Below are 26,806 nucleotides of genomic sequence, written 5' to 3'. Positions count from 1 at the left end.
GTTACCCCGAGACTAGCAGCTTGGGCAGTGGGCAAATGCAAATGCCAGCTAGACAGTCAATTAAGCGACAACAAAGCAAATTGTGGGTCTGAGCATAGCAAAATCATTCTGTTGTTTTAATGCTCACGTGCTGATGGGTGCATTGTTTCGACATGATAGGTGTCTTAGCTAACAGCCTGGAACCAACATAGTGTAAGTGAAAGCCTGATCTAGTTTAAAAATATTTATGACAGAACCTTAGTAGTGTGACTGACTGGGACTTTGAAGTCATGAAAAGCACTCTGTCATGTTACGGTCAGGCTATGTCTTGAATGGCTGGAGGCTTTGTCGTGGAACAGGGTACAGCGTGTGGTGAAGCCCTACCTGCATGCTTTTTTTCATGGGACAGCCAGATGAGCCTCTGTGTTGTCTGCATCCCAGGCCCTGACCACAGAGCACGTGTATGGCACGGCACAGCTCTCAACAGGAGAGTGTGTGTGTGTTAAGCTTGCAGCACTTCAGAGATCTCAATTCTCACAGACCTGAATAATTTGTGTGTTTATCTGTGTGTAATTTCATAGTGTGTGTATGCATCTGTGTATTTGTGCATATCTCAGTCCACATGAACAGATGTCGGATCTTAGTGTGAGCCCGTTTGCTACAGCAGGAACATCTTGCAGCAACAGGATATCTGAATTATAATGTGGATTATAATGAATGAACATTTCTGTAGGCGTTGATGCAATTTCAAAGTGGAAATTACAAACTTCAGAAGCCTTTTTTAAACCTCAAATACACTACAAGTTTGAAATGTTGTGCATTGCAGGGAGTTCTCCTGCAACAGGGGGATCAAATTAAGATCCTACATCTGCATGTGTGTGTGCATACATTTGTGAGTAAATGTGAGCATGCACGTACATATGTGTATATGCCCACAGTCTCCTCTCTCTGCCCTCTCTCTCCTCTCTTCTCCTGTCTTTGTATTCCTGGCTACTTACCCTTTCCCTCTCTCTTTCCTGGTCTGGCCTGGCCTCATTAATGATGTGTCAGCCGATTCAGCCCTGGTTCCCGTTCCTCTCTGGAATGAATGTGGGCGATGCCACACTGTTTGTTGACCTGAATGAGAAGTCTGTTTTCTCGGGCTCGGTAAAAGCACTCGTCTTTTCACCCCCGTGAGAGTTTATGGACGAGACAGCATTGAGTCCCCTCAAAAAGTGTAAGAGAAAGGGGAACCAGTCTCCAGTATCATTAGTATGCACATCTCTTCTTCCCCAGAGGGCACACACACACACACACACACACACACGGGTTATTCTCACGAAACTGACATTTGACCAAAACATTCTCAAGTGTCATTTTTCATAAAATGTCCTCTTGGTCAGATATGATGCATTTTAGCACAATTTCACAATTTCCACAACAACCAACACAAAACTTCTCATTACCGCAACAAGTCCAAAAAAGTTATAAACAAATGTCAAATATTATAGTTAAACATAACACTGAAAATTGAATGAACATTTATTTCATAATTTATTTCATTACCATAACCCAACTTTTCAAAAAACGTTTTTTGTCATAATCATTGGCGTGTACATGTTATTTTTAAAATTTGATTTATGCACACCTATTTCGGTAAAGAACAAAAATCATCAGATGACTCTAAAATTGCTAAAGTATATGTTTTACACTGCCTAATATTTCCTAAATATTGGTGCGTTACAGTAATGATAAGCAGGTTTCAGGGATGAGACTGCATGTTTTGGTAATGAGTATAGCATAGTTTGCCAATGAAGAACTGTACTGATCTCTATCAGAGATTCAATAAACCAAAATAATCATCAGTGTCATTTGTTAATCCCAAATAATACTAAAATCCCTGCTCTTAATGCAATTGATTAAAATACCTCTTATTTCAGTGTAAGAATTGTAATTACATGCATTCATTTTCAAAAGTGGACTTAAACGTAACAAGGAGACTTTAAAAAAAAGTTAGTTAATATTTGTGTATTAGTACATGGATATTTGTGGTTGTAAGGTATTTTAGATGTATTTCTGGATTGGATGGGATCCTATGGGCAAACAACATGACACAATATGCCTATAAAGTATTTAAATATGTGAATATCAAACAACAGTATAGGTAAGTGTAAAAGCAGGTACAAAATTGGGGATATCCTCCTCTAAGTGGTGGGGTTACTCTTCGTTGAAACACAAACTGCAGATTGGGACTTAAAGAAAGGTAAATGGGGTTTATACAACCAATATTTCTTAACAAACCCTACTGAATCAAATAACTGTTGTTTTACAAAAAATCTATACAATTGGTCCAAGTAAATAAATCAAGTTTACCAGTACAGCACACCCATTGACTATACATTAGAATTAGCTTATTATCATTACTGAAATTAAGGTTCTCATTACTGAAACGGACCCAAAAAATGACGTGGTAATGAGAAATGTGTGTTTCGGTAATGAGAGGCCCTTAGCTCAATCTGCAAATAATAGGAGACAGCCGTTATGAGTCAGCAAACAATTGACCACATCACCAAAGCCCATTCATGCCTCCATGTTGGTAAGGTAATGGTTCTCTGACTTTTTCCCAATTTGAGCTTTTTAGCTGTTTCGGTAATGAGAAGGCAAAGTGGGGTTAAAGGGGTGTTTGAGAATAAGAACCTCATTCTGAAGGCATATAAGCACATCAAATAACTTAACTAGTGCTCATCGAAGGATTGTTCCTCTAAATGATGCATCATGGGAGTTTTTACAGGAACTTGAAAAGGTATTACGGTAATGAGACATGTCCACAGACAGTGTTTTTACATAATAAATACTATAGTTTTATGTAAACTTCAACTAGTATACAATTTTTATGATTTATGGACAAACTACAGCAACATATTTAGTATTTTATTCGAATAAGTTAGATTTTTCTAAAGTAGAATTGTATAAAATGAATGGAATTCAATTTGCTACAGACATGTTTAAAAGTGGTTTCATGAGAATCACGAGAACACCCCTCCCCACACACAGTTCCTGGAGCTGTCTGTGAATACTTTTGCCCTGAAAGTCCCCCCCCCTACTCCTCCTCCTCCTCCTCCTCCTCCTCCACATCGCCCTCCTCTGTCTGACCCTGTCTGTCTGACACTTGATTCCTACGTCTCAAAACCTGACAGTCCCACTGTCTCACTGTCTCGTGTGTGTGTGTGTGTGTGTGTGTGTGGGTGTGTGTGTGTGTGTGGGTGTGTGCGTGCGTGTGTGGGTGTGTGCGTGTTCCATTCAAACAAATCTGTGGTGTCTCTCCGTCGAATAAAAAGAAGGCAAAATGTCATTGTTCCTTCAGTCTTTTCAACTTTACCCTCCTTGTCTCTCCCCACCTCCCCCCCTAACACTCCCACAAGCCTTAAATGTGTTCCTAGACAGGCTTTTTGTATCATGTCTGCAGTCGATCTAAAGCAAATGTAGCTGAATCTAATTAACATGATAGAAGACTTTATTTTGTCGTTGATATGCTACTTAGCTTTTGAGTTGCTCAAAAGCCTTATAAGGGGGGGGCATTTCCTAGAAGAATGCTTTGCTGTCTTCATATCTGTCCATTCTGCACACACAGTAAGATTTATACGTTTCTTAACACATTTACTGCTGTCTTCTGGGTCTGTGTTTGTATGGGCTCGTTTTATCACACATTCTCTCTAGGTATTGGCAAAGGATGAGTTCTCAAAATGGCCGTCAAACTTAGCATGTCTTCCTCGTCTTCTCTCCTCGATATTGGTCTCTTGGCAGACAGGTGTCGGCCTTCAAAGAACGTTATGATACGTTAGTGCATTAGATGCCAGGGCATGAGACTGCCATTGTGCAGACTGGCACACACGCACAATGGCCTCCCTGGCATAAGATCCTCCCTCCTCTGGGTAGATGTCCTCGCCCTATCTTTTGTTTGGCTTGTTTGGGTTGCGGCTCTCTCCGATAAAGGCCACTTTGTTTAGTCAACAAAACGGGGGAGAGAAGGGGCGAAAAAAGAGAGGGAGAGAGAGCGACAGTAGAGGGAGAGAGAGAAACAGAGGGCCACTAAGAAGAGAGAAAGAAGGGAAAGAAAGTGTGACAAAAAAAATGTGAAAATTGTGGAGGATTGAGAGATACCAGGTTAGATGTAGAGGACGATTTAGACGTGGAGAGGAAAGCATATACTATACTATACTGTTCTGACTAGATAAGAAATTGATACAGCTGACACAGTTCCTGATACAGAAAGAGAGATAAATGTAGGCAGGCACAAGAGGAGACAAAAGAAATGAGATACTGTTACAGACCCAGAGACGGATTTGCCTATTTCAGCTCACCAGTTGCTGACAGGTGTATAAAATCGAGCACACAGCCATGCAATCTCCTTAGACAAACATTGGCAGTAGAATGGCCTGTACTGAAGAGCTCAGTGACTTTCAACAAAATCAAGTCAAATTGTATTTGTCACATACAGTACACGTGTTTAGCAGATGTTTTTGCGGATGTAGAGAAATGCTTGTGCAGTAATATCTGACAGAATAATCAAACATTTTCACAACAATATACACACATCTAAAGTAAAGGAATGGAATTAAGAATGTATAAATATTTGGGCGAGCAATGTCAGACTAAGATATAGTAGAATAGAGTATTTCCATATGAGATGAGTAATGCAAAATATGTAAACATTATTCAAGTGACTTGTGTTCCATTAAGTGGCCAGCAATTCCAAGTCTATGTATATAGGGCAGCGGCCTCTAATGTGCTAGGGATGGCTGTTTAACCGAATTTAACGTGGCACCGTCATAGGATGCCACCTTTCCAACAAGTAATTTTGTCAAACTTTTGCCCTGCTAGTGCTGCCCGGTCAACTGTAAGTGCTGTTATTGTGAAGTGGAAATGTCTAGGAGCAACAACGGCTTAGTCGTGAAGTGGTATGCCACACAAGCTCACAGAATGGGACCATAGAGTGCTGAAACGCGTAACGTGTACAAATCGTCTGTCCTCGGTTGCAATACTCACTACCCAGTTCCAAACTGCCCCTCGAAGAAACTTCAGTACAACAAATGTTTGTCAGGAACTTAATGAAATGGGTTTCCATGGCTGAGCAGCCTCACACAAGCATAAAACCACATTGCTCAGTGCCAAACGTCGGCTGGAGTGGTGTAAAGCTCGCCGCCACTGGATTCTAGAGTAGTGGAAACGCTTTCTTTGGAGTATTAATCACACTTCACCATCTGGGAGTCTGACAAATGAATCTGCACAAAACAAGGTCGAAACAGAAATGGTTTGTCAAGATCGGTGTGGAAGAACTTAACTGGCCTGCACAGAGCCCTAACATCAACCCCATCGCACAACTTTGGGATGAATTGGAATGCCGACTGCGAGTCAGGCCTAATCGCCCGACCTCAGTAATGCTCGTGGCTGAATGGAAGCAAGTCCTCACAGCAATATTCTGACATCTAATGGAAAGCCTTCCCAGAAGAGTGGAGGATGTTATAGCTGCAAAGGGGAGGGACCAACTCCAGATAAAAGCCTATGATTTTGGAATGAGATGTTCAACGAGCAAGTGTCCATGTACTTTTGGCCATGTAGTGTAGCTGTAAAATGCAGTGATAGAGCAACATTTAAGAGAAAGCTAGGATCTGGAACCAGGCCCAAAATGATGTCATCATGGCTAAGCTGTTAAGGATAAAAACCAGGAGCAGAGGAGGACACAGGACAAAGTCCGCACACACACACACTCACACAAACTCACACACCATGACTATGTGCACCAGGATAGACCGACAGACAGATGGACAGCTTGCCTGCCCCTCTAACGGCTTGCTCCTCGGCCAAACTGGTGCAGAAGAGGGACAGAAAGTGTGGCCATATCAAATATTTACACTACACACAGCTGTATTGTTGAAACATTATGGGCCTAGCACTGCCGTAATTAGGCGATATTTCTACGTCTCTCTCTCGTTCTCTCTCTTTCCCCCCCTCCCTCTCTTGGGCCGCTGAGATGCGTCTTGGCTCGGGACCCATGCTTCTGGCAGCCACAGCTATACATGTGCACAGACCCCGGGTGCAGCAGTCTAAAATGGCTGCCAGGCGGCTTCTCTCTTCCCTCCCTGAAATGTCGACGTTGGTATGCATCTGCGGCGGCGTGTGTGTGTGCTGTGGGATGTGTGTGTTTGTGGGATCAGCTAGGTGTACTGCAACGAGTGAGTTTGTAAAAGTATGCGACTGGTTTAATATACACAGTGGGGTGGGGGTGGACTGAGAGTTTCTTCGGGGGAAGGTATGGGTATCATGCCAAACTAGATAAAGGAGAGTGCAAAAAACTGTTGGCTTGTTTATAATATCCAGGCAAGTGACACATTGGGGCAGAGAGAGAGAGAGAAAAGAAATAAAAGAAGCCTTCACAATAGCAAAGAATCCACGTTGTGCCGTTATGCATAATGTACGAAACAAACTCAGTGCATGTCAATACTCAGTACTCCCCACAATCCCAACGTGTCACTCCTCAGTCCTCCTCACTCAAATCACAGCCAAGATCCTCAAATCCTCTGTTTTGCTTCTTTTTTTTCTCCTCCTCCTTCTTTGCGAGCCCAGTTTGTTTGTTTAAACAAGTGGCAGGGACGGAGAGGAGCCAAGAAACGTTGTTTTTGGAGTGTGGCTGTGTGTCTCTGGTATCTTGCGTTGTGATCCGGGCCTTGCCAAACTCCCAGGGCAGAGCCAGAGCTCTACCTCGCAGACCGAGACCACACTGTTTATTTACGGGTTGCTGGCGCCTGTTTGAAGACGATTGGATTGGTCTTGGATTGGGTCTCCATTTGGAAGGTTTGATGCGTCTTTTGGATGGAGATTGGAGATATTTTCTGTAGAGGGAAGTCTTCACCCCTGTCAGGCAGTTTATTTCTTTGTATGCAGACTTACATTTACACAGTATGCAATTGTACAACATACAGTGCCTTCAGAAAGTATTCGTACCCCGAGGCTTTTTCCACATTTTGTTGTGTTACAGCCTGAATTTAAAATCGATTAAATTGAGATACTTTTGCAAACATTTCTAAAAACATGTTTTCACTTCGTTGATATGGGTATTGTGTATAGGAGGAGGAGGGAAAAACGAAATATTTAATCAATTTTGAATTCAGGTTGTAACACAACATAATGTGGAATATGTCAAGGGGTGTGAATACTTTCTGAAGGCATTGTAGGCACTTTCCATTTTTCTAGTTAGAATAGCGGTTATTTGGAATGATTCCTTTTTAAATGTGTTCATATGTTGATTTTATTATTAATTTCAAAAACATATATAAGAATATTTTAAACCCTGGCCTGATCGACTGCTTCAACACACTTGAACTGGAATTTGAACTTGAACCTGAACTTGAACTTAACTTCAAGCCCTCCATAACAACCTCTTACACCTCCCTAGCTACAGGTCAAGGGTGAAATGTATGTGAGATGTCAGGTGTTTTACAGCTCTCAGATGTATGGTGCTCCCTCAAACCTCTGAGATGAGTTGACAGTAGATGCCATATGCCTGGATCCCACCTCAACTCTTCCAGGTGGCTCCTCTGTAGGCCTACAGTACTGTAGGGCAGCAAAGTGAAGATGCTGCTTCTGCTGCCTGGGTTCTTTAATTGCCACGACCATCTGGTCTTTTGTCAAGGCTGCCTTTTCACTCACAATGGTGTGTTCCATGTTAGACGAAACAGCTCCCCACCTGTTCTCTCACAATGGTCTGTTCCATGTTAGATGAACCAGCTCCCTACCTCCTCTTTCTCTCACAATGGTCTGTTCCATGTTAGATGAACCAGCTCCCTACCTCCTCTTTCTCTCACAATGGTCTGTTCCATGTTAGATGAACCAGCTCCCTACCTCCTCTTTCTCTCACAATGGTCTGTTCCATTTTAGACGAAACATCTCCCCACCTCTCTCTCTCTGTTTCTCTGTTTCTCTGTCCCTCTTTCTCTCTCTGTAGCGCCCTCCCACTTTCTCTCCTCTCTCTCCCTCCTCCCCTGTCCCTCTGTCTGTCTCTCTCTTTCTTTCTCTCCTGGGAGAGGGCAATAGTTGACAGTTGTAACTAGACTGATGGATGGTTCTGAAAGTGGCATGAGGGTGGGAGGTGCCAGGGTGACTGGGTGGCAGGGAGCAAGAAAGGAGGAGAATCTCCCTGCAATCACTTATTGTATGGACGTGGTTCCACACAAACCGTTGGCACAAAAGCCCCCGCCTGTGGCGTGTAAACATAGAATTCGATCTCGTCAGACGAATAACAAATGTTCTTGCATGATGTGCCCGAGAAGTCAATAGCACCATACAGTTTTTTTTTTTTGCTGCAATAATGTGAATTTCCATCCAGAGAGTCCTTTCTTTTCAGGTAAATGTTGGATTACAAGCTATCAAAAGAGACAAGCTAACAAACTAGCCAGCTTAGAAAAATAAGTTGCGACCCAAAAGAGCGCAAGCTATCGACATCAGACTTCCCTAGTGTCCTCTGTATCCTGTAGAGACAACTCAAAGTTGGGACTGTTCAGGGTTAACCATAAGGGGAGATATTTTTTGTTTAACGTATGTGTTGTTCCCTACCTATTTTGTCAGTGTTGAGCCGCAGCCAAGAACATTCTGTTTTTGAAGTGCCGTTTAATGGTCATAAATCTTTTTTTTTCTTAACTTCTCTCTCTCTCTTTCATTCTCTCTCTCTCTCTCTCTCTCTCTCTCTCTCTCTCTCTCTCTCTCTCTCCTCCTTTACATCTACAATTAACCTTATGAGAGAGGGACGGCTCTCCAGCAGCAAAAGGGAGTGTTGTGTTGCAAGGCGAGGATATCTGAGTTCACTGTCTCCCCGCCTCTTGTCCTTACTTCTCCGCGTTAAAGGCGTAGGGCACAGGAGGAACACGTGGGCGGCTGTGGTGGGCGGCTGTGGTGAATCATTATGGAACTCAAGGCAAACACAGCCTGGCCATTCAGTGTTGTACTGTTGTACTATTACCCCCTCGTGTGCTGCTTTTTCCCTGGATGGTTGGTTGAAGCGGGGGCTGGTAGAGGGAGGGGGGTTGGTGGAGGTTGGGTGGGGGGGGGGGTTCCTCCTCTCTTCCTCTCCCATATGTTGTTGGCTTTTGGGTGACGGCGATGTCGCCCTACTCCGGTCGGCTGATGCTACAGTAGGCTTTGTGTGGAAGAGCGGGTGTGTAGTATCGTGAGGAGCTGGTGTTTATGTGAAATTTAAGTCAGCTCTTTGGAACTAATTTTCAACTGCAGACCTATGTTATATGATATGAACTAGTGTTTATGTTGTCGGTGTCCTCGCCCTCTGATATGCCTGGACTAGTTCCTCACTACTCTACACACCCGGTCTTCCATACAAAGCCTACTGTACTAGTTTTTAGGTGAAATGAAGTGAGCTCTTTGGAGCCACTTTCTATTGCTGACTGTATATGACATGGTCAAGTGTTTACGTTAAAAGCCAGGCTCTTGTGGGCATCGTTTGAATATCTGTTAGTGTTGCGTGGCGGTTCGAGCCGAGAAAATGGACCTGGCGGTTGGCGGTGACTAACAAGCATGGTGGCGGCTGAGGAACGCCAGTTACCCCAGCTTATCCTCTTCCCAAAGGTGCTGTAAGGTAACATCATCAATCAGACGAAGCGCTTGGAGGCTAAGATAGGCTACCTTATGGGGAGAATTCCTGATGTGTTTCAGAGTGTATCCCCCTCCTGTTGCGTGTGCTATGTGCATGCCTCTCTCGGGCCGGGGCAGGGCAGGATGAGGCAGAGGCAGACCATGTTTTCCCTAACCCAGGCCCTGTAAAAAGTCAGACTAAAACAACCAGTCTATATGTGAAGGTCAGGCGAACGCTTCGCCTCGTCTTTTTAAAAACATTTTTTTTTACTTGTCTTATTGTTTCTTTCCACTCCTGTTGAGCACTTATTTTGTTCTGACTTTTCTCTGTCTCCTCTCCTCTTTTTTTTCTTCTTTAAACAACAGCAAATACCATTGCACATCTGGCTTGGTCTGTCAGGACTGACACGTCTGCAGACAAATTACGATAAAAACCTCAGACACATTCTAGGGAAGCTGAGGAGTATTCATTATATAATCTCCATGACTCCAGCTGATATTATGTCTAGGTTGAAATGAAATCTGATGACCAACAGCACCTTGCTTCTTTGTTTTTGGCCACCTGTCACATTCAGGGTATTTTTGACGTGTCCTTATAGTAGTGGGTCATTGTATTGCTTTGGCAACACTGGGTGGTTACCATCCATGCCAATAAAGCTCATTTGAATAACTTAAATTGATAGAAGAGTGCTGAACTTTGATGACCTTTGTGGTATTTAATGATCTAAGGTTCAATGAAATGACGTGGAACAGATGATGAATTGACGTCTGTGCCCAGTGGGATGGTTCTATAATACTAAGCATGGTTCTCTATCTGTGTTACAGACTCACAGCAGTCAGGAAGTCCCAGTAACAATGAGCCAGGCAAGAACCCAGGTATGTACCTGAACCTCACTGTCACGGTCCTCCAACCTCTGTCCTGTCAATCACAGCTCTATAGTTCCCAGTCCCCTCTCTGTCCTTGATGGTAGACGATTCCAGAATCTGTTTAGGATAGTTACTCTTTGTGTGTACGCTCTCACCTGGCATAATTATCTTTAAACAGGATGTGACCTTTCACAGTTATGCCGACCACAGCCAATGTAAGGTTTCTATGGAATTACAGATGAATTTAATCACCCTGTTGCAGGACAACATTTTAAACTTGTCGTGTATCTGAGGTTTAAAAAGGCTTCTCAAGTTTGTGATTTCCACTTTGAAATTTGAGACTTTATTTTACAAAAAATGTATCAACTCACTACAAAAATGACCATTAATTATAATCCACATAATAATTCACAAATTAAGATCCTACATCTGTATAGACCAGTGGAGGCTGCTGAGGGGAGGACGGCTCATAATAATGGCTGGAATAGAGTATAATGGAGTAAATGGAATGGTACTGTGTTTGATACCATTCCATTGACTCCATTCCGGCCATTATTATGAGCCGTCCTCCCCTCAGCAGCCTCCACTGGTCTAGACACCAAAACAAAACCGTTGTCAATCTAAGAGAAAAAAAAGTTTGGGAAACACGAAGGCTAGACAGTTATGTGCTCCTCTGTAGTTCACTAGTGGATGTCTGAGGCCATAGTTCTTGTCCTTGCCAATAAGGGTTGGATAGCTAAGCTACGTCTAGTAGCCAGTCTGCTAGCTAGCCAAACAAAATGGCCACTGTTCCAAATAATCTCCGGCAGCCTGTTGCTGCTCTCCTGGACTGACCTGGACTATGTCATCACGGGCCAGGAATGAAAATAGAGCAAGAACGTAATTAGTCTAGTAGCCAGTCTGCTAGCTAGCCAAACAAAATGGCCACTGTTCCAAATAATCTCCGGCAGCCTGTTGCTGCTCTCCTGGACTGACCTGGACTATGTCATCACGGGCCAGGAATGAAAATAGAGCAAGAACGTAATTAGCTCCGTACCTCAAGAGTAGGTTCTGCCTACCCTGCGTGTGCGTCTCGCTGCCAAGTCAAACACTACGTTGAGCCAACGTTGAGCCAATGACTCAGGCCCTGTGAGGGCCTCCCTAGCTGCTCCCACTACAGTGCCACAGTTCCCCCTGTCATTCTCTGGGACGCCCGTTGGCTTGCATTGAGGAATTAGGAGGAAGAAAGCGCATTTAGCTGCCAATCGGAATCTAGACTCACGCCTCCCCCCTATGTTGTTGGCACACCCAATGGTCCTGCTCAGAACATCAAAGGATGAAATGTCAAAGTCATTTTGGGTGTCAGTGACATGTCTGTCTGAATGGCTGACAGACTGACATTAGCCTGGTCACAGTTATGTTTGTTCTGTATGGCCGACTCCTATTGTCATGACAAACATATAAACAGCACAAACTGATCTGGGACCAGGCTAGACTGATGGGTCATGATAGATATTTTTCTCACTTTCTGGGCTCCATACATATTGTACTTCAAAGCCTACATGTTTCAGTATTGTCAATATTGCCATTATTCAGGCTGGAGCTGTGTTGGGTCATGTCGCTATGGTTGATGGTTAGATGATGGATGCTCTATTTTAGAATTGTTGCTCGTCTTGAGTATTGTAAGCAGGGAATCAAGTAATGATTTATTACTTTAGCAACAGCTCGAATCGCTACGAATGTAACTTACTCTTAGTGACGAGAACACAAAGCATTGGGTTTAATGTTGCGTTGATACATTGTCTGTCTGTGGTTTTTGTTTCTGCAGTTTACTTGGAAGACAGCTTCATCAAATCAGGAGTCTTCAGTGTTTCAGAGCTGGTGCGGGTGTCCAGAAGTAAGTATCGACTTTATCACCATCGCCCTCAATGCCCCTTGTCCACATTGCCGATTCAAAACAGCAAGCTTCACAGTACAAAAACAGGAAATCCAGTCGAGCAAGTCTCCAGCATTAGAATACAACATGAGTGTGTGTACAGTGCACCGGAGTGTATGTATGTGTGTGTGTGTGTGTGTGAGAGAGACTGTGTGACCGTGTGTGTTTGTATAGACTTGCCTGCCCTTTTTCAAAAACGATGACGGATGTTCTTTCAGGAATCGCTCTCCCCAGCTAGCTGAGGACAATGGTCCCCTCAGGCAGGATTTACCTGTATGGCTCAAGGGCTGTTGTGTTCTATCACATACCTATTGGGATGTTGTGTCCTGACCTCTAACATGCCTGGGGTACACTAAGAACTCACTGACACTGACATACAACTCGTGTTTTCTACTTAATGTTTTTTTTAAGCCCCTCTGTAATTTGTACTGCCATTTTTGATTTGTTGTTTTTCGGATTGCGGAGTAGACCTTTTAAGCCAATTGAAATTCAGTCAGTGCTGTGATTTTGCAGTTCTGAAAATGCACATTCAAATTAAAGTGTGAGCAGGTGTTTTAGAATCATTGTTATTTTGTGCCTGGCATTGTTTGGATTCAGAAGTCAGGGTTGTATTTTCTTTAACAGACGGGGTTAAATGACTTTGGCTGGGAGACAGAGCAAGTGGTATCACACACAGTATGCTATGCCAAAAAGAGAGATAGAGAGTGAAGGAAATAGAGAGAGAGAGGGAGAGTCTCGTTGGCAGTAAATTAAATCACAAATGCCCTTGGTAAGCCAATGCCAGGGCTGCCGTGGGTTGCCAGTTCCAAGACTGCAGTGCTGGGGTTGGAGCTCGTGCCAGTGGTAAACCTCAGACCACAACAGACCCCACCACACACTCCAGTCTCTCGTCGAGTCCAAACCAATCTACCCACCCACCCACCCACCCACCGCCCTCACAGGGCTACCATCGCGGGCAGCAGCTTCAAGAGCGGAAGGAGCTTTTACACAGTGCCCTAGTTAACACTCAGCTGTCCTCCCTGAAACAATATCCCTCCCTCGCGGTTGTCAACCACAGGGTGAAAAGAAGTAGACTTTCACACAGTGGTGGGCTGTGGTTTCTCAAAGCATATCACACATAAGAGCACCATGAAAGTGAACGTCAATGCACTTATTCATATGTGCTTGACCAATTACAATAGGTAATTGAGAATGATCCAGCTGAGCATAGGACCAATCAGAGAGCTGATGTGTGTGTGTGTGTGGCCTAAGTCATGAGTTTGCATTATGCTGGTGGAATGCAAAGGTTCAATGATTATCAGTCATGTGAGAGGGGATCATGTACACTGAGATCATTTCAGTGAAATTGTGGGCCATGCTCAAGGTCACATCATATCGAAATTCTAACAGAGCTTCAGCAGGCAACCAATCAGCAAGCCAGTGACCAGGAAGTAACCTATTTTTCTCTCCCTACTCTTCAGCGCCCATTACCCAGGGGGCAGGGGTGAACTTCTCCATGGCCGACATGCCAAGTCAGCCGTACTACCATGACCTGAACTCCAGCGTGGGCCTCCATCGCTCCCTCTCCTCCCCGCCTGGCAGGTCAGTCTGCTGCAGGACCCTGCCTTAACCCCACTCTCCTTCTCCCGCATCACACATTGACCTCTGAACTGTGAATGAGATGTAGGGGGGTGGATGCAAAACTGATTTCAGTTTTGTGTCAGAGGGGCAAATTGATAATCTTACTCCATCATGTACTTCCCATGTTTTGGCCATTTGTTCTAGTTCAACTTTATTAACGCCCACACATCGAGACAATACGTTAGCCGTAAAGATATGACATTTTTACAACATCGAGGGGCAGTGACAGTAGAGAGACACAGGGATCAGAGATCACGTAGAGTGTTGTGACTCATCATTTCTCCGCCTTCTTCCCCAGTAAGCGGCCCAAGACCCTCAACATAGACGAGAGTATGGAGACCAGTCCCACTGGCCCTGACTTCTATTCCTCACCTAGCTCCCCAGCTAGCGGCAGCAGGACCTGGCACGAGAGAGAAGGTGAGTGGGAGGTGTGTGTGTGTGTGTGGGGGGGGGGGGGGGGGTTCTACAATATTACTGTTGAATAAATATGATAAGAACAAACAGGCTGGGTGAGTAACAGAATTGTTGACAGGAAATATCGTGACTGAGAACATGCCCCTGTTGATAAGCTCGTTTGGAGGGTTGTTGAGTTCTCTGGTAGTTTGGGAGCTTCCTCATTGCTTCCTGTTTTCTCGCCAATCCGAGGGAGCATTGGAGTGTTGAAGCAGTGTTAAAAGTTGCAATGTTGAAGCGATGTGAGTGGAATCTTCATTCTGGTAGCGATTTAATTGTGGAATGCAGGGTGGCACCAATGAAAGTGAGAAGGAAGACATGCTAGTGAGAGCTGTAGTAATTGTGGCTGTGAGCAGACTTAGCAGAGAACTTTATTAATAAACTTGTCGTGTTATTAGACTGCAAGATTGAAAAGGTCACGCTAGGGTTAACAGGTGTGTGTGTGTGTGTGTGTGTGTGTGTGTGTGTGTGTCAGAGAGAGAGAGGGAGGTGGAGTGAGTGATGGGAAGGTGTGGCGGCCCTTGTTTGAAGCTAGCTAGGTCTCAGAGGAGCTGTCTGACTCAACAGGTGGCAGGCCCAGTTGGTGGGCCATCCCGTGCCTAGCCCTGCTAACGCCACTATACTGACAGGCAGCGAGAGAGAGAGAGAGAGAGAGAGAGAGAGAGGGTGTGTGTGTGTGTGTGAGAGAGATCCTCCAGGGAGGGGTGTATGTCTCATTACCTGGTCTCGTGGTGCAGGCCAGGGCCCGTAGCTTTTTTAATTAAGCCCTCACTGTCCCGTGTTTCCAGATTGTTCTCCTCCGATACACACACACAAACACACTCCTCTTCTCCCCCCAGGGCTCAAGCCCTAGAGTGGAAGGGAGAGGGACACCTCTCATCTCACTACCCTACGACAGGGTGCAGAATGTCCCAACATCTAACAGCATAAGGTGGTCCCCCCCCCCCTCGCTTCTTTAAATGAAACTTCGATGGGATTTACTGTTTTTTTCCCCCTTCCTTCTCCCCGCAGTTTTTGTGTTTTAACCTTTCAGTATCGGGGTGAACACATGCTGGAATGTAATGACTATGGAGAAGAGGAGCGGAGAGATCAGGAAATTCATGGAAAAGGACTACTCTGTAAAGAGGGAATAAAATAAATAAGTGGATTGATATTAAACTGATATGAGGCTGTCCAAAGTGCCAAACGGACATTTATTTTACATGCCTAGTCCGACAAAACCCTTTTACACTGCACATGGATTAGGCGCAATTCTGTTTTTTTTTGTCCTCAAACGTCAGCACACTGAAATGTCTTTCACTGTTACAGTACAGCTGACGCCATGTTGTGGAGTTATGTATATCTAGCCACTCCCCTTACATATTTTTGGGCACTGCTCTCAAATCCTCAGTCAGCAACTGGTTTGATAACGAACAGCTGTTTGCAATGAAGAAGAAGGTTTTTCATATCTATGCTCCGACGAAATGTGCAGTACTTAATCCTGGCTCCTCATACTAGCCCGGTGGTGCATTTCATAGCTAGATATCTGCTCGATAAGATTCATAGCCCTTTCGTCAGTCTGGGACACCCTGGTATGAGCACAACCTGGTTTACTCGCTCATTTTGGGGGTGGAACGTGAAGTGACAGAGTTCATCAAGTTAAATCATTTTGACATACAACAATGTGTTGTTATCTAGGGATTCTAAGTGAATTCTAGGATTTTACATTGATCAGTTCCCAGACCGGTGCGACTTTTTTGTTAGAGAAGTCTGTTGACGTAGACTTTTTTTCCCCCAATTCTAGGTCTCTCTCCATAATTGTCCATCGTGTAATTCTGTCATTTTTGGAATTGTCGAGAATATATTTGAGCGAATGTTACACCACATAAGAACAAGTAAAAAAACAACTGTCCCAGACATCAATTCAACGTCTGTTCCACGTGGGAAACGATGTTGATTCAACCATGTGTACAGTGGGGTGGTACCATAGTCTGAAACTCTTAAAAAAATGAAAGATCCATCCATTGTCTGAGGTATTGCTCATGTTGCTAAAAAAAAAAAAAACTGAAACGACTTAAGCTGCTTCCTTTTACAAAATTCTGAGTGGGGAATTCCCCTGGATTCCTGAGGTCTTTGTACCTTTCCTGGTTTGGTATGAGTCACCTTTCCCTCTTCAGGTGGATTCTTCTCTATTGTGGGGAGGAAGAGAGAGAGGGAGGGAGAGAGGTAGGAAGGAAGGTCTTGCGACAGGCCGGGGACACTTGAGCTTGACCCACGGTCAGGGGAGAGCGGCTGCTGTCACAGAACATGAGGTCTCGGAGACCATTCTTTTTCATGGTCAGTCCTATTGTCATACAGTACCTTGCATATAGGCATGAGAAAACATGTCAAAAGCGATCGCAAACCTATACTATGACTGCCATCACGCCACAGCATGGGAGTATGTTTGAAAGATGTCGCAGCAAGAACAGCGATGCTACTTCTGTCAGCGTCTGTGCGTGTGGCTCTGTGGTTGCCAGGTACCCCCCCCCCCCCTTAACCAGGTGTGTATGTGTTTCCTCTCCTCCAGACATGTCGTCTCCCACCATGAAGAAGCCAGAGAAGCCCTTGTTCAGCCCCACCTCCCCGCAGGACTCCTCCTCCAGACTGAGTACTTTCCCCCAGCACCACCACCCCGGACTCCCAGGGGTCGGACACAGTGGTGAGTAGGCTAAGCACCTGCCCCACTACTAAGTCTAGACATGTTCATTCAGTGACCTACAGTGACCTCTACAAGAAAGTGATTGAACTGAAAGTGTTTTTTTTTGTCATGCATCCCCCTCAGCCTTCCCCAAAAGTCCTTTGAATTAGTTAGGATTGTAATGTGTACATTTTTGTTCTCCATTCGTGTATTTTTCAATGGTTTGTTTTTCTCTCTCCCTCCCTCTCTAAATGTGTCTGTCTGTCTTGTCTGTCTGTCTTCCCCTGTTTCTCTCTGTTTCTTCCTCTCTCCGTTTCCCTCTTCCTATCCCCTTAGTTATATCGACGAGGAGCCCTCCACCCCACTCCCCCCTTCAGTTCTCGGCCATCTTGCCCCCTGCCCCGTCACCCTACTTCTCTCACCCCACCATCCGCTACCCGCCCCATCTCAACCCCCCTGACTCCCTGAAGAGCTACGTGCCCAGCTACGACCCGTCCAGCCCACAGAGCAGCCAGGTGAGTGTGAACTGCAGCACACTGGAGGGGAGTCGGGTTGGGCTACATTCCTATTTCACTTATTTTATTTAAGAGAACTTGACTGTGTACAGTCTCTCTCCTCAGTAGGCCTGACTGACAGACAGCGTTTGTGAACAGGGATATGATTGGATGTGAAGTTCGGGATTTTAGTAGAAAATGTGTTTTTTGGCAAACCGTTTGATGAAAAACAATGGATATTTAACACTACGAGTATTTAAAGGACACCGGACCAGTTTGGCTATACTGTGGTACACTTTTCAATGTGATGATTGAATCAAGTATCAGTTCAGTTTTCATTTAATTTCATAATGAATCAAAAAATTCTCTAATGAACCAAGTATTAAATTGAATAATGTACTGTCTATGTCAAAAATTATACCTGCCCAATATAATTGTGCCTTGACATTTTTACAACAATTGAATGTTGATCAAATGCCACTTTCCTGTACATTATTTGAGCTCTTTCCAATTTAAGTGGCAATCTTAATAGTTATCCTTCACCTTGAGAATTATTTTGGGGGATTTGGGTGCTTTATAACATTTGACACATGAAAACGGGTGGACAATGTCTATAATCGTTAAGAAGACTAGTTCAATCATTGCACATAGTGTCTTCACAGCACTAGTCTTTCTGGGGCACATTTGTTTTGCACAGCATTGTATGGAGGGAGTTGACACAGGGTTGGATGAAGGGAGTTGACACAGGGTTGGATGAAGGGAGTTGACACAGGGTTGGATGAAGGGAGTTGACACAGGGTTGGATGAAGGGAGTTGACACAGGGTTGGATGGAGGGAGTTGACACAGGGTTGGATGGAGGGAGTTGACACAGGGTTGGATGGAGGGAGTTGACACAGCATTGGATGGAGGGAGTTGACACAGGGTTGGATGAAGGGAGTTGACACAGGGTTGGATGAAGGGAGTTGACACAGGGTTGGATGGAGTGAGTTGACACAGGGTTGGATGGAGTGAGTTGACACAGGGTTGGATGGAGTGAGTTGACACAGGGTTGGATGGAGGGAGTTGACACATCATTGGATGGAGGGAGTTGACAGGGTTGGATGGAGGGAGTTGACACAGGGTTGGATGGAGGGAGTTGACACAGGGTTGGATGGAGGGAGTTGACACAGGATTGGATGGAGGGAGTTGACACAGGGTTGGATGGAGTGAGTTGCCACAGGGTTGGATGGAGTGAGTTGCCACAGGGTTGGATGGAGTGAGTTGCCACAGGGTTGGATGGAGTGAGTTGCCACAGGGTTGGATGGAGTGAGTTGACACAGGGTTGGATGGAGGGAGTTGACACAGCATTGGATGGAGGGAGTTGACACAAGATTGGATGGAGGGAGTTGACACAGGATTGGATGGAGGGAGTTGACACAGCATTGGATGGAGGGAGTTGACACAGCATTGGATGGAGGGAGTTGACACAGCATTGGATGGAGGGAGTTGACACAGGGTTGGATGGAGGGAGTTGACACAGGGTTGGATGGAGGGAGTTGACACAGGGTTGGATGGAGGGAGTTGACACAGGATTGGATGGAGGGAGTTGACACAGCATTGGATGGAGGGAGTTGACACAGCATTGGATGGAGGGAGTTGACACAGCATTGGATGGAGGGAGTTGACACAGCATTGGATGGAGGGAGTTGACACAGCATTGGATGGAGGGAGTTGACACAGCATTGGATGGAGGGAGTTGACACAGGATTGGATGGAGGGAGTTGACACAGCATTGGATGGAGGGAGTTGACACATGGTTGGATGGAGGGAGTTGACACAGCGTTGGATGGAGGGAGTTGACACAGGGTTGGATGGAGGGAGTTGACACAGGGTTGGATGGAGGGAGTTGACACAGGGTTGGATGGAGGGAGTTGACACAGCATTGGATGGAGGGAGTTGACACAGGATTGGATGGAGGGAGTTGACACAGCATTGGATGGAGGGAGTTGACACAGGGTTGGATGGAGGGAGTTGACACAGGGTTGGATGGAGGGAGTTGACACAGGGTTGGATGAAGGGAGTTGACACAGGGTTGGATGGAGTGAGTTGACACAGGGTTGGATGGAGGGAGTTGACACAGGGTTGGATGGAGGGAGTTGACACAGGGTTGGATGGAGGGAGTTGACACAGGGTTGGACACAGGGTTGAGGAATTGGCAGTGCCGGTGGACTCACCGGGTGACTTTTCAGCCAGGTTCTTAATCAAGTGTGAACTTTAACCCCCCTCCATTCAGAATATGCTGCTGTTATGATCTAAACACTCTTGAAAGTGCAGAAAAATTCCTTCATGCAATGACTGAATGCCGACCTAACTGAAATACTCTATAGGTCTATTTTGAAAAGAGCCTAAATGTAAAATATACACTGTAAAAACCACTAACTCAATATTCCAAAGAAAATCCAGGCCCTTTTTCACAAAACAAATATAATTACAGAGGGTCATAATACAGTTTTTTTTTTTAAGGAATTCTGATAAACCTGACAGAAGACTTTATACATTAACTGGGTACACACTAAAGCCTTGTGTCACTGTGCTGGGAGTGTGTGTGTGTGTGTGTGTGAGGGGGGGGGGCAGCCATAGAGAGATGAGAGAGCCGTGAGATATTTATGTGAGTTTTATATCCCCGCTGTTCTCACTGAAAACAATGGGCTCATAGACGAGGCTGGATCTATGCGGCCCGGGACTGTTACTTCAGACAAAACCACAGGGAACGATAAAGGCCGTAAATATTTGCCGTTGCCGGGGCCTCTGCTCTCTTTTGGCGGAATTACTGGCCCCTCTCCTCCACAGTGCTGGATGGGAGAAGGGGGAGTGTTTGTGTGTGTGTGTGTGTGTGTGGGTGTGGGTGTGCAGAGGAGGGCGTCTCGGCAAATAAAACAGCTCTTATAATCCCATGGACGGCAGCCAGAATGTTTTTATGCTTGCTTTAACTCAGATTATATTACACTCTAATTAAACATTCTATTCACATTTTTAAGGAACCCTGTGGACACAATTCTTTTTCATAAAGGCCTATTTGAGGTTTGAACTTGGGGCGCCGAAGAGCCCAATACACCACAGGCCGTCTCCCGCAGTCTGAAAGAGTAGCTCCCACTAGCTCCTTTTCTCTCTTAAAACACTAGAGATGATCTACACAGGCTATTTGGGCGGGGCTGTTCTCCCTTCCTCCATACTCCTTTCTCCTTGGACCCCCTCCCTTCATCATCCTCGCCCCTACTATCAGCCCCCTTTCTCTCTCTCTCTCTCTCTGTCTCGCTCTCTCTCTCTCTCTCTCTGTGTCAAGTGAGGGCGACATTTTCCCACACAAAACAGCACTAAACTGACTGTGCAAACAATACTGTAAAACACACTTTACTGTTGTTTCTTTTCTTTAACGATTCCAAGTCATTTCAATGAAATTGATGTCTGTGCCCAGTGGGATTTGTCAAGTGGCCACAGTTTAAATAGTAGAGGAGTTGTCACTAACTGCCCCCTCTATTTTGTTTCCCTGTCTTTGCCCCCCCCCAGCCTAACAGCAGTGGCCAGGTGGGGAAGGTTCCAGGCCACTTCACCCCAGTCCTGGCCCCCTCTCCGCACCATGGCACAGTGCGACCCGTCTCTCTCTCCATGCCCGACACCAAGCCCATCACATCAGAAGGTGAGTACAACGGTGAGCTCCCTTTCCTTCTCTCTTCCTGGCACTGCAAAACCCTTCTGTGCCCCATTACTGTAGTAGTTTCCATTTTGCGCACTTTATAAAGAATCGATCAATGTAATATTTTCTCATTGTGTCTATGTGTCTCTCTGTCTGTGTTTGTGTGTTTGCTCGTCCAGGATACTCAGCACCGGGCACCCCCACAGCCAATCGTTTTGTAGGACTGAGCCCTAGAGATCCGGCCTTCCTTCACCAGCAACAGGTGAGAAACATTACCACTACTCTTCTTTCACATCCTCTCCTCCCTTCTTCCCTTCCTTCCTCTCAGCCTCTCCAGAAGGGATCTGAGACCACGGAGATATTTCATTCTATCTGAGAGTGAGACCTTATTGTCGGTTCTCGCACAGATGCACGCGGAGTCTGAGAAGTGAAATGAACTGTTTCTCAAAATGCTCGCTCCAGTAAGTGACAGTAAATGCACTGTAAATGGTATAGTTGAAGACATATACTCCCCTACGTATCTATTTGGACAGTGAAGCTAAAAGTCATTTGGCACAGTACTCCAGCGTTTTGGATTTGAGATCAACTGTTTCATATAAGGCGATAGTACAGAATGTCACCTTTTATTTGAGGGTATTTTCATACATATCTGTTTTCACTTATCTGATTTATTCGTGGCAACATACTTCGGAACAGCCAAAACAAACCACAAATGCATCCAACAGTCACAAACTTCATGTAGTCGTAGCGTTGCAAGGAATATGGGCCCAAATACAACATTTTTGACGACTTCAATACAAATAAATGAATTTGTTCAAAAATACTTATGACACCCTCAAATAGGGCGACTAGACACATGAAACGCTTTCACTTTTAAACGGTCAAATAGGTCGGGCAGGTTAATACCCTCAAATAAAAAGGGACATTCTGTACTGTCACCTCACATACCACATTTGATCCCAAATCCAAATGCTGGAGTATCGAGACACATTGAAATGTTTTAGCTTCCCTGTCCTAATGGAGTGCTTTCAGAAAGCATTCACACCCCTGGACCTTTTCCACATCTTGTTGTGTTACAGCCTGCATTTAAAATGGATTCAACTGTGATGTTGTGTCCCTGTCCTACACACAATACCCTACAATGTCAATGGAATTATGTTCTTAGAAGTGTTTAGATATTAATAGCAAATTAAAAGGTGAAATGTGTCGAGCCAATAAGTATTCAACCCCTTTGTCGTGGCAAGCCTAAATAAGTCCAAATGTGCTTAATAAGTCACAAAATAAGTTGCATGGACTCTGTGTGCAATAGTAGTGTTTAACATGATTTGTGAATGACTACCACATCTCTGTACCCCCACACATACAATTATCTGTTAGATCCGACAGTGAATTTCAAACACAGATTCATCCACAAAGACCAGGAAGGTTTTCCAATGCCTCACAAAGAAGGGCACCTATTGGTAGGTGGGGGGCAGGTCTTGACTATCCCATTGAGCATGGTGAAGTTATTCATTTGGATTGTGTATCAATACACCCACTAGCTGGAGAGGAAGGAAACCCTTCAGGGATTTCACCATGAGGCCAACGGAGACTTTAAAACAGTCTCAGAGTTTAATGGCTGTGATAGGAAACTGAACATGGATCAATATGTTTTATTTATTTAACTAGGCAGAACAAATTCTTATTTTCAGTGACGGCCTAGAAACAGTGGGTTAACTGCCTTGTTCAGGGGCAGAACGACAGATTTTTACCTTGTCAGCTCGGGCAAGTTGTCAGCTCATGCACCATGTTTGCAATAAGGCACTAAAGTAAAACTGCAAAAAAGGTGACAAAGAAATTCACTTTATGTTCTGAATACAAAGCGTTATATTGGGGCAAATTCAACACAACACATCACTGATTACCACTGTTCATATTTTCAAGCATGGTGGTGGCTGCATCATGTTATGGGTATGCTTGTCATCAGCAAGGACGAGGGATTATTTTAGGATAAAAAGAAACAGAATAGAGCTAAGCACAGAAAAGAATCTTAGAAAACCTGGTTCGGTCTGCTTTCCAACAGACACTGGGAGACAAGTTCACCTTTCAGCAGGAAAATAACCTAAAACACAAGGCCAAATATGCACTGGAGTTGCTTACCAAGACACCATTTGAATGTTCTTGAGTGGCCTACAGTAGTTATAGTTTGGGCTTAAATTGACTTGAAAATCTATAGCAAGACTTGAAAATGTCTATCTAGCAATGATCAACAACCGACTTGACAGAGGCTTTAAGAATTGTTAAAAGAATAATGTGCAAATATTGTACAATCCAGGTGTGCAAAATTCTTAGACTTACCCAGAAAGACTAACAGCTGTAATTTCTGCCAGAGGGGATTCTAACGTGTATTGACTCAGGGGTGTGAATACTTACGTAAATGAGATATTTCTGTATTTCATTTTCAATAAATGTTCAAACATTTGTAAAAACATGTTTTCACTTTGTCAATACCGGGTATTGTGTGTAAGACGGGTGAGCAAAAATGATGAAATGTAATTCATTTAGAATTCAGGCTGTAACACAACAAAATGTGGAATAAGCCAAGGGGTATGAATACTTTCTGAAGGCACTGTACATACGTAGGGGAGTGTTTGGGCACCTTTTTTTTTTTACCATTCCACATACTGTATATAATTCATATTTAGAAATATATTTTTACCTAATTATTTTCGGTATGGGGCAGGAAGTAAATAGAAGTACAGTAATATGATGAGGGTGTAATGTGCTCTACAGTTTTCTACAAATATTTTGCTGTAAGCCAATAAGGCATCACAGGCATATAAAAGAGACCAGCATTCCCTTAAATGCAATTTGTTTAGCATTCCGTAGTCCATTGAAGAACAAAATAATGGTTTCAAAAGCAAGTACAAAAGTAAGAATGTGCACACAAAGACAGACAAATATGTCAATTACTCCTCCGTCGTGGTTCGGTACCTATTCAAAAATGTGTGCTGTTCTGCACATGCTGTTCTGAAAGTCACAGTATTCAGCCTGAGACACGTGAACAGGCAGTGTACGATGCAGGCCAGGGCCGGACTGTTTGGTGTTGTTGGCGTCGAGCGGTCGTCCCGGCGGCCAGACCAGGCAGATGTGGCCGCTGAATTGTGTGTGAGGTTAGGAGCATTGTGGTTGGCGAGGGTGGAAAAATGTAGGCTTGGAGCGCTAGTCCCTCCTCATGAACCCCCCCCCCCCCACCCACCCACACACACACACACACAGACACACACACACTCACACACGCTGGTCCGAGGCCAAGTGTTTTCAACCATGCTTAATTTAATGCATCTGCACGCAGCTACATAATAATCAGTGGTTTTTCTTCTACTCTGTTCCTGTTGAGCGTAATGACAAAGCCCGGCCTGTATTTCCCTGCAGCTTGGTAGAGCAGGCAGAAAATGTGCTGTTTTGTTAACGATGCTATGCCTCTCTGTAGCTGGGAGGACTCTTTTAGACAGCGTGTGTGTCCATGCGTGTGTGGAGTTTATGTGCCACATTTTTTAGTAGCCTTGCTACTTCTGTCAGTGAACTCACTAAACAGCAGCTGAACCCAATCCTGTCTCATCGGCCGCTAGACTAAATAAGACCCCTTTTTTATTTGATAGATCTCTTTCATTTGTTTAACATGCATTTAACCAGGTAGGTTAATTAAGAACAATAGTTTATAATATTCTATTTTTAGTATAGTTTACATAGTATTCTTTACTCTAACACGGCCACTGAATACTGAATGAGCAGAAACAGACCTGGAGGAAATACAATGCAACAGCCATTCATCATGCTAATCTTATATTAGTCAGGCTTTGTGTGTGTGTGTTCTGTGGTTCAGGATGATTTAAACCGACGAAGCTAGGTCTTTTAACCTGTGGTCTATGACACTAGGCCACTGTTCCCCGTGGAGTAAACAATGTCATAGATACTCTCCCTTTGTTGTTATTGTCAGTCAACCCGGCTCTGGGTAATTATTTGGTGGAGTTATGAGATGCATTGACACTTTCCTCCGGTGTGTTTTAAGGCAGACCTTTGTTCTGAGGCTGGTTGGGTGGAGAGAGGAGACGTACGAGGTGGATTAGTTTCACCGACTTAAGGTGTCGTGTTTCCGATGCGGTCACAGGCGATATTCCAGAGATAGTGTAGTGTAGTCAGAACCCCCAATGTCCCCAGGGCCTATTCTACAACCCCCCCCCCCCCAAAACACACACCTTCCACACCCCTCCTCCTTCCAAACAACAATTCCTTAGTGGAAAATCGGTGAGGAGAAAGAAGAAGAAGAAAAACCCTCTGATTCATGTCTTCTCCTTGGTTAACCCTTAAAGGGACTGTTCCTCCGCCATGCGCTCCAGTGGGAACGTTCGGTGATCAGATGACATTTGGTATTATCTAAGGCAGCCTGCTAATCCCCATTCTGCCTGCATCTGTTTTTGCTAACGTTCCCCTAACGTTCCCCGGCGACGTCTTCCCTGTCCCTCTTACCCCTGCCGCTGCGATCTGGCAGTGCCGGCAGACAGATGGCGAGCCCCCCTAGAGGAGTGCTGGCAGGCCTGGCACAGAGCGTGTGGAGGAGGAGGAGGAGTGGGTGGGGGTGGGGGGGTTTGGTAGAGCGTCTGGACAGCCAGTGCGTTCTCTATGCTCAAAGCTTTGTCGGAGCAGAGCAGCAGACTGCTGGGTAGTGTAGAGGCAGTGTTGGTGTGCTGTGTGGTGTGTACAGCATCCTGGCCTCTGTTACTAGTAGAAGGATAAGGCTGGAGACTTAACCATTCACTGCTGGTAGTAGAGCCTTGGTGTTGGAAGAATGAGTCTATATGATTTTTAAGAGATTGAGTGACGGCCTCTGTTCATATCCTCCTTTGTGTGTGTGTGTGCGTACGTTTTTTGGGGGAGTTTTGTTTTTACCATTGGCTAGTTAATTCGGCAGATGCTTCCACATTTTCGATACGCACAAGATAAACACAAGAACTAGAGGAAATCAGTCGTTCACCTCCAGGTGTAGTGCAGCAGTGGCTAACCGTTCAGCGCGGCTGTGTGTGCAGGTGGCTAATGTTATCGACCATCCCTAAGTGGGTTTTGAATATTCAGTGTGTGAGGATATACTGTATGATTAAACCATCTTAAAAGAGCTCTTCAGTTTGCCACAGCGGCGGGGAGATTGCTCACGAGGCACTTTCTCACAATGCATTACCAAATGGATGTGTTGATTGTGTTGACTAAAGGTGCAAGGTTAGCTGGGTATTGGCTGAGATGGCTCTCCACTGGATCGTGGATACGTGCGTGTGAATAATGCATGGGATAGGAGAATGTGGGATTCATGTGTGTTGGTTTTGTGTAAGTGTACATTAAGGTGTGTGTGTGTGTTATTTTTGTAGAACATTAGAGACAAGCCAGCAGCCCTTCTTACGTTCTACAATCTCATCTAGCTACCTGAGTTTCACCATAATACTGCTACTTCCATATGGCGATAGTTACACTAGAATATGTCTGCTATAAAATACAG

At 44.8% G+C, this 26,806-nt stretch overlaps 1 protein-coding gene across 6 annotated transcripts in view; it reads left to right on the top strand.

Moving 5' to 3' along the window:
* Positions 1–26,806, top strand: part of LOC115138107 (nuclear factor 1 B-type-like) — a 102,640-nt gene that overhangs the window by 39,475 nt on the left and 36,359 nt on the right. For 4 of the 6 annotated variants that reach the window (XM_065025498.1, XM_065025496.1, XM_065025501.1 and 1 more), the window contains exons 3-10: positions 10,423–10,473; positions 12,272–12,340; positions 13,840–13,960; positions 14,298–14,416; positions 17,001–17,132; positions 17,448–17,626; positions 21,153–21,294; positions 21,459–21,541. In XM_065025498.1, coding sequence (XP_064881570.1) covers positions 10,423–10,473; positions 12,272–12,340; positions 13,840–13,960; positions 14,298–14,416; positions 17,001–17,132; positions 17,448–17,626; positions 21,153–21,294; positions 21,459–21,541 — 896 coding nt within the window. The remainder of the gene's footprint in view (positions 1–10,422; positions 10,474–12,271; positions 12,341–13,839; positions 13,961–14,297; positions 14,417–17,000; positions 17,133–17,447; positions 17,627–21,152; positions 21,295–21,458; positions 21,542–26,806) is intronic. The other 2 variants (XM_065025497.1, XM_065025500.1) reach the window with 2 other exon arrangements.

This window comes from Oncorhynchus nerka, linkage group LG12 (assembly GCF_034236695.1).
Source record: "Oncorhynchus nerka isolate Pitt River linkage group LG12, Oner_Uvic_2.0, whole genome shotgun sequence".
Classification (NCBI taxonomy): domain Eukaryota; kingdom Metazoa; phylum Chordata; class Actinopteri; order Salmoniformes; family Salmonidae; genus Oncorhynchus; species Oncorhynchus nerka.
The sequence above is the reverse complement of the archived record's forward strand: the minus strand, read 5'-3'. Positions and strand labels throughout refer to the sequence as shown.